The 10,803-nt window shown below is 41.4% G+C and overlaps 1 protein-coding gene across 9 annotated transcripts in view; it reads right to left on the bottom strand.

Annotated features, from left to right (window-relative positions):
- LOC122627249 (fat-like cadherin-related tumor suppressor homolog) overlaps positions 1–10,803 on the bottom strand; it is a 290,885-nt gene that overhangs the window by 166,616 nt on the left and 113,466 nt on the right. For all 9 annotated transcript variants that reach the window (XM_043808258.1, XM_043808257.1, XM_043808256.1 and 6 more), the window contains 2 exons: positions 7,970–8,997; positions 4,989–7,696 (listed from right to left, as the gene is read on the bottom strand). In XM_043808258.1, the coding sequence (XP_043664193.1) occupies positions 4,989–7,696; positions 7,970–8,868 (3,607 nt within the window). In that variant the 5' untranslated portion in view covers positions 8,869–8,997. The remainder of the gene's footprint in view (positions 1–4,988; positions 7,697–7,969; positions 8,998–10,803) is intronic.

Here is a 10,803-nt window from a genome sequence, read left to right as displayed (position 1 = left end):
CTCTCTCTCTCTCTCTCTCTCTCTCTCTCTCTTCTAACTCTCTCCTCCTCACCCCTTCTTTCTCTGTGTGTGTACACCAGAAAACTAGCTACGCTGCGTTTCTAAAGCAATAGAGTGACAGCAAAAGAGAGAACGAGAGAGAAAGAGAGAAAGAGAGAGAGAGAGAGAGAGATAGGTAGGGAGACAGAAAGGAAGTATAAAATGAGAAAAATATAGTGAGTAGTTGAAAAATTAACGAAAAATCAGTAGAACCTTTTACCACTTTTAGTTTTGACTATTTCATTCGATACTATTTATGATTTTATTTCCATTTTGAACGATCGTTGCAACCGGTGCATCAAATAATCATAGAACGAACGTTCGTATGAATTTAACGGAAGGTTTGCTCGCTTGTAGATGAGACAACGACTGCCAATAATTGAACGTATGGATAAATTGGCCAATGCCTATATTGATTTTATTTTGAACGTTCATTTAATTTTATTTGAGTATCCTTCGAATATTGATCGATCGGGTGGAAAATGCATTTGCATTCTCGTTGGTTCTGCTGGTCCTCTATGGATTATCGAAGGCGAAATATTTATACACAATGCATCGGAAAAACTCGAAGCAGGCTTTTCTTTGGAGCGCGTTATTTAATCCTCGCGCTTATCAATGCTATTCTCTAACGCGATATTTCTTTTTTCTCTTTTTTTTTTTTTTCATACGAATCATATCGATACGGCGACGTAAAAAAATAAAATTTGCTAAAATTTGCTTTTAATCTCGTGGTAGGTATTCGGAGCGAGTAATTTGTAACGGTAGATTCTCAGCAGTTTTTAGCGAAAGTAGATCATCATCCGTAAAAAGTTGTCTCATTACGAATTATAATTCAAATACAAAGATATTTCGATGTATTATACTTTTAACTTTTTAATATAAAAATCCAATGATCATCTCTGTTAATATTTTTGTTAATTCATGAAAACGTTTTCTTTCAAAACGTCAGATTGAATGAAATTTTCAGGAATAAGATACGATGCTTAAAATAAAAAAAAAAAAAGAAAGAGAGAAAGAAGGGAAGAGAGAAAGACAAGTACAAATATGACGAATAAGAAAACAATCGATATACATCTTCTTGAACAATAGCTAACGGCATAGAACGTGATCTACGAATCGTGCGTAACTCGTGCGGCAAAAAAATATCGTTGTATTAAACGCGTACCATCCCAACGTCACCGTTACACCCCCAGGTACAGACATCACCATCACCAGCATCACCATCAACCCAGGTATATACACATACCTATATATACTATCGTCCACCACTTCGCTTATATTTCTCGTGCGTGCTCCTGACACGAAAGGCAATACACCGGCAACTTATGAATATTTACGCCGTTTGAATATGCATACCACTGACAATGTATTATTTTTGCTGGACGGAAGATCAATATAAACCCTTCTCTCTCTCTCCATCCCTTTCTCTCACTCTCTCCCTCTCTCTCTCTCTCTCTCTCTCTCTCTCTCTCTTCCTCTTTTCTAAGGCTTTCTACATAGTATTTCATCAAGTTTTATCATTTTCAAATCGTTTTTATATTTAATTTTTACGAATTGTAAGAAAGAAAATTGTCTTTTTCTTTTGCCTTTGATAAAAGAAACATTTATATCTATATTATCAAATAATCGAATTTTAGTAATTGAGGTTGTATTAATTCTAAAGTATATTATTTTCTTGATGTCAAAATGTTTTCAGAAGATATTTGGAAAATATTTGAAATAAATGAAATATCGAATATACAAATATATGTGTGTGTGTGTGTGTGTGTATCTTATATTGATGTACTCATATACTCGTGTACTTTCATATGCATAGATATGTTCCAAGCTTACAAGAACGAAAGAGAGAAAAGGATAAGGAGTCTGTACATTATACTGACACACTTGCTTCCGAAGAACAGACAAGAACTCGTCGAACGTGATTAAAACGAGGACGATATGTGCTTTGTATACGTTTCAACGTATGCACATGTAGATATGTATATCTATATTATGTATGCCTATGTAATACGTATATATACATATGTATATTTTTTCGATCTCTTTTTCCAGCACCATTCTCCATACCGGTACATTCTATCGTGCGAAATGTACAACTGGAATCGAAATGTCAACCGTCGTGCGATTTATGACTCGGAGAAGAGTCCGTTCGTGAGAAATAGAAAAAGGAAAGAAAGAGGGAGAGAGAAAGAGTGTAGTACGGTTATATACTAAAAGAACACGCCATTAGTACGAAGTTGATAAAAAAGAAACACTCGTTTTACTCGTATAACTTAAAACAAGTACGGTGGTATCGATGTATGAGTTAATTAAATTCGTTGAACTATCTCTCATTCATTGAGAATTTTGCAATCGGAAAACAGGATTTCGGTTGCTTTTCTATACGAAATTACTTTGAGAGAGTATTAGTTTAAACCGTTAACCAAACTCAAAATGTTATTATATAATTTATAACGATGCGTTTTTATTAAATGAACCACCGAACGTATCCTATGATAAAAAAGTTACGATAACTATTAAAGGGAATTCTTATAAAATTTAATCTCGCGCGGAGGTAAGAAATAACGATTATTAAAAATGAAGGATTAAATAAAAATCATTTTGATTAAAGATTTCCGAGCTTAGTGTTAAAACGCTTCATCCGCACATGACTGAGTTAATTAACGCGACGGCCAATCTAATCAACCTGGATGAAGATCGCAAGTAACGTTGGAAACTTTGGTAAAGTGCACTCGTACGTTGATCTTGCGAGGGCCGGCATAAGACGATATATATTAGAGCTTAGATAACTGATAGTTTCTTATACGTATAAGCAATGATATAAGTCCAAAGAGTTGACTTTAAATAGTGCTAAAGTAGATTACTAAATTCCGTCGCGTAGGAGCAAAGTTTTACGCGTCTTCCATAGACTTATCGATTAAATTTCTCGATTTTCTCTCTATAGAAGAAGAAGAAGAAGATCTAAGATGAAGAAGGACGAAAAACAAAAAAAAAAGAAAAGAAAAGAAAAGAAATATCGTTTATTTGTTTTTCACAGTTATTCATTTCAAATCGAAAATGATTTGTTAACGTCTTTCTAAAAGATAGTAGTAGTAAATTTCTCTTGATCGTTCGACGTATTGAGAATTTCACGAAGCAACTCTCTTATTAATAATAATAATAATAATAATAATAATAATAATAATAATAATAATAATAATAATAATAATAATAATAATAATAATAATAAAAACAAGAAGACATCATCGATGCACTTATCGCGCTCCATGCGTCGTCGCGAACAACGTGCCCCACCCTTCAACAGAAACGAAGAGGGGGATTAGCCATTAGGCGGAATGACACACGATTTCTTGGGAGACGTTTTCGCGATGAAAGATGGACCGCGAGAGAAATTTAATGCATATGACCTGGTAGCACGGAGAAAAGAAGCGAAAGACGAGAGAAAAGGGAATAAAAAATTGGAAAGAGAGAAAGAGAAGGAGAAAGAGAAAGAAAGAAAGAAAGAAAGAAAGAAAGAAAGAGGGAGAAAAGATTTTGTTTGTCCACGTAATTCAATTAGACTCGGTAGCATCGAAATTTAATGGGCCGCGTCGCCGTAACGTTGTTCTGGATCACTGCCACCAGACTCCTCTCGTTTAAGAGTGCGACCGTACGAGATCTTCCTCGACTTTTTTATTTTTTTATCTCTTTCTCTCTTTCATTCTTTCTTTGCTTTCTCAACTTTTTAATTCCCTTTCACGTCGTCTCTTTCTTTCGGTTATCCTCGATCGATCAATGGTACGAGAATCCAAAGAGGAGAGTTTCTTCTTTCTCTTTTGCGCATTGTAACTGAATAGAAAATAAATTTCGTCCGGGTTGCTCTCCGTGCGATCCATCAGTTTCCCATCGTCACCTCGATTTTTTTCCTTCTGCGAATCGAAATTGCAAGCGCAGCGAAGAAAATCCGACGCTTTTATCTACGAGTGAAATTCGTTTCGTACATTTTAAATTTACGTTATACGTATAATATTGTAGTTATACTATAATATTCGTTTACAATGATGTACGTATATTCGTCCAATCGCTTTCTACGAGCTAATAAATTAACGCTTATTTCGATAATTGACAAACAAACCGTATAGAATTTTTTTCTTTTCTCGTCGTATACGATCAATTAAAACTTGACTATTCTTAAGGAAAGGTAAAAGGTCTCCTCGAGATATCGCCCTTTAACATCTAAAGTGGTATCGTTGCCTAGTCGAGGAAGGTCGAAGATCGAAGCGATCGATCCTGAAACATCGGAAGCGATTCGAACGTTATGCCGCTAATAAAGCAACGTTATCTTGGTCAAGTTTTCTTTGATCGTTGCTTCAAAGACACACCCGACAGACGGATGTTATCCAGACGTATCCGTTCCAACTATCGTAACGATCGTGTCAAAGGCGAGTCACGAGGAGATCTAAAAAAAAGAGAGAGACAGACAGACAGAGAGAAAGAGAGAGAGAGAGAGAGAGAGAGAGAGAAATAGCGGTGCATCTCAAGAGTGCGCTCTACGAAATAGCGCACACTCTGGATACTCGGCTATAACTTCCATACGTCCTGGAATATCCCCCTTAATTGACTAGAGACGATTTATCGCTATATGGAGAGCTCTTCCTCGTCGGTAGTTTTACTTCACTTTGGTGGACACATAACAAGATGATATGGATAACAAATCGATTTTATTGCTTCTTTGATATCGTCCCGCGTAAAATTTTTCGATCGTTCGTATCTTCGGATAATTAATGTCACTGAATCAGAGAATATCATTATAACGTGAAAATATTTACAGTAGCTCTTACGCTTTGTTTCCTTTTTTTTCCCTTTTTTTTCGCAATATCGTTAAAGGTCGAAATAAAATCGCGTCGTTCGTTTTTATCGATCCTCAAAATATCTCGCAGGCAACGAATGAAAATATTGTAATAATTTACCTTCATTATCGATGGAGAATATCCCGATGCCATCACCAGCCCGTATGCTATAGCCTATTCTGGAATCACCACCAGGTGGGTCCGCATCCTTGGCACGAACACTAGTCACTAGAGTACCAACCGGTTGGTTCTCGAAAACACTCGCGGAGATAACGAAATCGTCGAAGACCGGAGCATGTAGGTTCTCGTTAACATCGACCACCTCAATGACGAGCAACGTTTCGGAAGACATCGAAGGTTCGCCTCTGTCCTTGGCAACAATAGCGAGAGTATGTACTTGCCGTTCCTCGAAATCTAAACTCTGTGTTGTTCTAACGGTACCGGAGAGTTTATCGACCTTGAAATATCCTTCGCTTTCCATGGCGTCCGAAAGGAAATACTCGATGTCACCACCAGCTCCTTCGTCCGGATCGGTAGCGTCAACGACGGCAACGACGCTCCAAATTGGCACATCCTCGCGAATCTTTGCGTTGTAGTTAGGTAAAGCGAAGCTCGGCGCATTGTCGTTCACGTCTTCGACGGTCACGCGAACCAAAGCATCCGAGTATAATGGCGGCGAGTCGGTCGTACCTTTTCCACCGTTGTCCTTCGCACGAATCTTCAGTTCGTACAGTTCTTGTCTCTCTCTGTCGAGCTTCCCGAAGACGCTCAATACGCCGGTAATAGGATCGACTTTGAAATCGTTCGTCTCCGTAACGAGATAATAGGTCACACGTGCGTTCTCACCGAGATCGGCATCCGTCGCGTTCGCGCGCCAAACATTCGTACCGTTCAAAGCGTTCTCCGAGATACGAAAGCTGGCGAGAGATTTTTCGAATTTCGGCGCGTTGTCGTTCACGTCTAGAACCGTTACCGGTAACATTTTCGAGGCCGACTTTTGTGGTTTACCCAGGTCGTAAACGCTTATGTTGAGGAAGTATTCACTTTCTCTTTCTCGATCTAAATAACCGATGACGTTAAGATCACCCGTATCCGGATCGATCCCGAAAACGGAATCTCGATCGCCACTGGAAATACAAAAGACGAGCTTACCGTTGTAATCTAAATCGCGATCTCTCGCTCTTATTTTGGCGAGCGTAGTACCAAGTTTGACGGACTCGTTCGTTCTGATTTCGTTCGGAAAATCGATGAATTCCGGTGCGTGGACGTTCTCTCCGTAGCGACTGGGAGTCAAAGAATACTCGTCGTTGCGAGACGGCATGTTGTTTCTTTCTGCCGAAGCAATGGCATCCGTCAGACGTCTAGCAACACCGGTGTCTTTGCACTCGAAGGCTCCGCTTTCGTCGGAAAGAATTCTCCCTTGAGAGGCAAGATTCCTCTTGGCGTTGACCAGATGCATGTGGACTGGATTCACGTCGGCAAAATGAGTACCGTCCGTCGCCGTGACGTTGACGATTCTCTCGGTCGCTTTCATGTCGGAAAGATCACAGGCTACCGAGAGAACGCCGGTCGCTGAATCCAGAGTGAAACAGCCGTCAGAATTTCCGGAAACTATGCGATAACTGATGATGTTACCAGCGTCGAAATCTATCGCGGAAACGGTGATGATTTCCGAACTGATTGGAACGTATCTTGGCACGTGCCCGGTACAATCGATTCTCTCGAACTGAGGACGATTGTCATTGACGTCTCGCAATCTAACTCGTAACCTCATCTCCGCTTGGCGGCGATAAGGCAAGCCCCAATCGCTCGCTCTCACGTGTAACAGATAATCCCTCTTCATCGTTTCATAGTCGAGCACCTGCTTCGTCCTCACGATGCCCGTGAAATGATCGATCTCGAAAGGTACTTTCTTGATGTTGTCGATGCTGTAGGATATGTAAGCGTTCTCGCCTGAGTCACGATCCTTCGCCGTGACCTTGACGACCGAGGTACCAGCTGCTTCGTTCTCGTCTATCCAGACTTCCATCTCGGATTGCTCGAAGACCGGGTCGTTGTCGTTCGTATCGATCACGTTGATTTTCACTTTGGCGGAAGACTGTTTCCTAGTACCCGTGTTTCCCTGATCGACCGCAGAAACGGTAAGAGTGTAAAAGGCTTTCTTTTCCGCGTCGAGGTTCACCGCGGTATAGAGCATTCCTGTCTCGGCGTTTACATAAAACTCGCCACCTTCGTTACCACCGACTATCTCTAGAAATACTAAAGCATTTTTTCCCTCGTCGGCGTCGGTCACCTTCAATCTGATCACCGGCGTATTTACTGGAGCGGTTTCTGGCACGGCTTCCTCGTAAATTTCCCGACTAAAGACTGGCGCGTTGTCGTTCAAATCGGCCAAATGTACCGGTACGGATTTGTAACTGAAACGTTGCGGTATACCACGATCCATAGCTCTCAGAGTAAGATTGTAACCCTGCAAAGCGGTCTCTCTATCCAACAAACGCAATACTTCGATGTTGTACTCGGTCGGACCAGCCTGCCGTATCCTGAAGTGTCCAGCCGGGTCGCCACCCACGATGTCCAAGCTCGCGATCTCCCCGTGTACGCCTTCGTCACGGTCGATCACTCGTACGATGGCATAGATATCCGCGTTCGAGTGCTCCACTATGTCGGGCAGGTGATGAACGTAGATTTCTGGGGCGTGCAGATTCACCTGCCGCACCCTGATCATGACCCTTGCCGTGCTTGCTCGGATAGTACCCACATTGCGGAATAGCGCCCCACGATCTTTCGCTAGGACCACTAGTTCATGGATGGCGTGCTCGGCGTACCTAAACATATATACGTAAAGGATAGCATTTTCATTCGTTTCTAGATCGAGTTTTCGTTTCGACGGATAGGAGATAAGGAACGCTTGCGAGTAAGAAAGTTGATGAAAGTGTTAGCTGAAAGATAGAGGATGTACAAGGTAGGAAGAACTGGTCCTCTACAGTAGAGTATGCATGACCGTTCGATTTATGGATCGATCTTGATATTTGAAAAGGAACACTGGGTTAACTGGAAGGAAAAAAATAAATAAATAGAATAAATATTCCTATACGTACCTGAGTGGTCTCGTGAGCGTGATGACCCCGCTAACCGGATGAACAGCAAACTGGTCGTTCTCTTGGGCGAAGCTGTAGTAAATCTCGCCGTTCCTGCCGAGATCAGCGTCTTCGGCAGTTACCCTGAGTATACTCCGATGCAGAGGCGTATCCTCCGTGACGGTTGCCTCGTACTCGGTCGGATAAAACAACGGATTGAGATCGTTCGTGTCGAGAACCGTCACCACCACCGTCGTGTCCGCCTCGAGGACGATCGCTTTGTTCTTACCGTCTCGCTTGGTCGAGGTCGCACGTACCTCCAACACGTAACGATCCTTACGTTCGCGATTGAGCACGTCGACGTTACCGGTTCGAGTCCGAATCAATAGGAAACAGAAGTCACCGACGACGCGTTCCTCGGCCTTGAAGAACTTGTCGCGATCGCCGCTCGTTATACGAAAGCGTATTTCTACATGGCCACTTTCACGACTGTTCAGTCTTATTCCCATCTTCTCTTCTGGCACGACGTATGTTTTTCCTATCGAATTCTCGGGAATCGAAACGTTATAGAGAGATCGCGTAAACGCGAACTTGTACCTTGGCGAGGAACTCAATTCTGCTGTGAAAGGCGCCGATGCCGTTGTTGCGACGCTCGTAGTAGTCGGCGGAATTGGAAACTGCGTCGTCGTCGACATCATTGCCGTTGTCGACGACGACAGCATCGTTGTCATCGCTGTCGTAGTACCGATCGTCGAGAAGGACAACGTTTTCGGCGCTACACCTCCAACGTTTGACGATGACATAGGGAAGAGAGTGCTCTGGATGGAAGCGTCGGAAGACGGCGTACCTGGCGTGGCTGCGAACAACCACAGCCACAACCATGGCCAGGCGAGCAGCGCGCGCTCCTTCATCCTCCTCATCGTGTCGCTAGCTCATCGTCGATGGAATTCCTACGGCGACGTCTACGTTTCTTCCACGAAGAGAGAATTCCGATTCCTCGGTATACCGTTCTCAGTCTGCCTTATTATATCATTTACTTTTCTCGGTACCTGAAACAAACAATGTCTCCTAGTCAAAATCTGCTCTTGCAAATATTTTTATTCGATTACAAGAAACAAAGTAAAATGAAGGGACTCGTATTTGTCTTCTTTCGTTCTTTCGTCTCTTTTTTGTAACGATAATGGACGAAACAAGTGCATGAAAATGGATCGAGAACTAGGAACTGAAATCTAGATCATCTTCGACGATAGCTACCGACGATTCCACTCGAACGATCACGACGATCATTTTTAAGTAAGATTGAAAATGTTAGATGTACGTCCGATGTAAGAATCATAGAATTACCTTTGAGTCAGATATCGCGAAAATTAAAACATGTTTTCTTTTGAAATTTGTATCGACCTTTTTAACGCGATTCCACATTACAACACATTTAGAACGCATTATACAGATGAGTGATTTATCGTTCGAACGACTCTTTTTTCAGATAAATTCATCGGCTAATTTCGACGTCTAACGACCTGATGTGTAATATTAACGATTAATCATGGCGATATTCGAGGTCTATCTCGAATTCTTTGGAATCAAAAGATACACACTAGCAGGTTCATTAAAAAACGAAAGGAAGCAGATATAGAAAAAGACTGTAAAATGGGTCCATTGTTCGGTTAGAACGATAGATACTAATTCCAGGATTTCGTTTTACGGATTGACGAACGCGTTCAGACAGAGTGACAGAACTGATCGGCGCTTGTGCTTGTATATATGTACGTATGCGTCGCTTAACTGTGATTTCTCACGAATCTGATCGGTCCTGCCATTCGGTTCAAGCGTGACGGTTTCTCTGTCACAGAACTTCGATAACGTAGGCCGCGTCACGAAACACGAATCCGACAGCGATTTCGCGATTCTGCCTATCTTTTGATCCCACCGAATTACCCTCACTTTCCCTCTTTTTCTCTCTCTTTCTCTCGTTTCGCGTTTTAATCCTCTTCACTGTGTCTCTTCCACAGATGTTCTCACGCTCTGCTTCCAACGAATCCACGAATTCTACTTGTATTTGAAGTCTCCACATCGATACTTTATTTTCGGGAAACCTAAATTCTATCCCTTAGAAAAAAGAAAAAAAAAACAAATATTTATTTTTCAATTATTATTAAAAGAATTTTATCGATCGTCGACGAAACTGTGAAGTTTCCGAAATTTCAATATAAACTTTTCAATTCACCAAGGCGTTAAATGCATATTCACAAATATTTTATGTCAACGACTTTCGTGCGATAGAAATTACTCCGTCACGGCGAAAACAAAGGACAAGGAATTTCATAATTTCACGGAGAAAGCGAGAAGGCGCCGGTAGCTTCGCAAAAGTACGAGCTTCCTAACGATAAGACTTCCTCGATTTTCCTTTTCACTTTGCCAAGGGAGACGTAAACCTTTCCAATTACACGCTCGTCGTGATTCAAAAGCAACGTAATAAAAAGCATTTAAACGGCGATGCATTTTCCTTGCATCCTGATATTTCCGCTGCCGCCATAATTTCATCTGTAATAACGTGCTCGATAAACGAGCCACAGGTACGCGGCAAGGTAAAACGAAGACGAAGAATCGTAAGCGCCAGCTTGGCGCCTTCCACGTTCATGCTTAATAAAGTTTGATGATCGAAGAATAGAAATTATTTAAAACTGGTACATTCAAACATGACGGATTAAAAAAAAATGTTTTCATACATTTTTTGTTCTGTCGTTCTTTTTAGAAATAATATATCAAACATTCGAATTATTTCATATCATATGTGACGTTCTATGATTCGACATGTAAAATACAATTTTTTCGCTGGCTGAATTCTATTGTCA

This window comes from Vespula pensylvanica, chromosome 2, assembly GCF_014466175.1.
Source record: "Vespula pensylvanica isolate Volc-1 chromosome 2, ASM1446617v1, whole genome shotgun sequence".
In the NCBI taxonomy this organism is placed as follows: domain Eukaryota; kingdom Metazoa; phylum Arthropoda; class Insecta; order Hymenoptera; family Vespidae; genus Vespula; species Vespula pensylvanica.
This window is presented reverse-complemented; position numbering and strand designations above follow the sequence as displayed.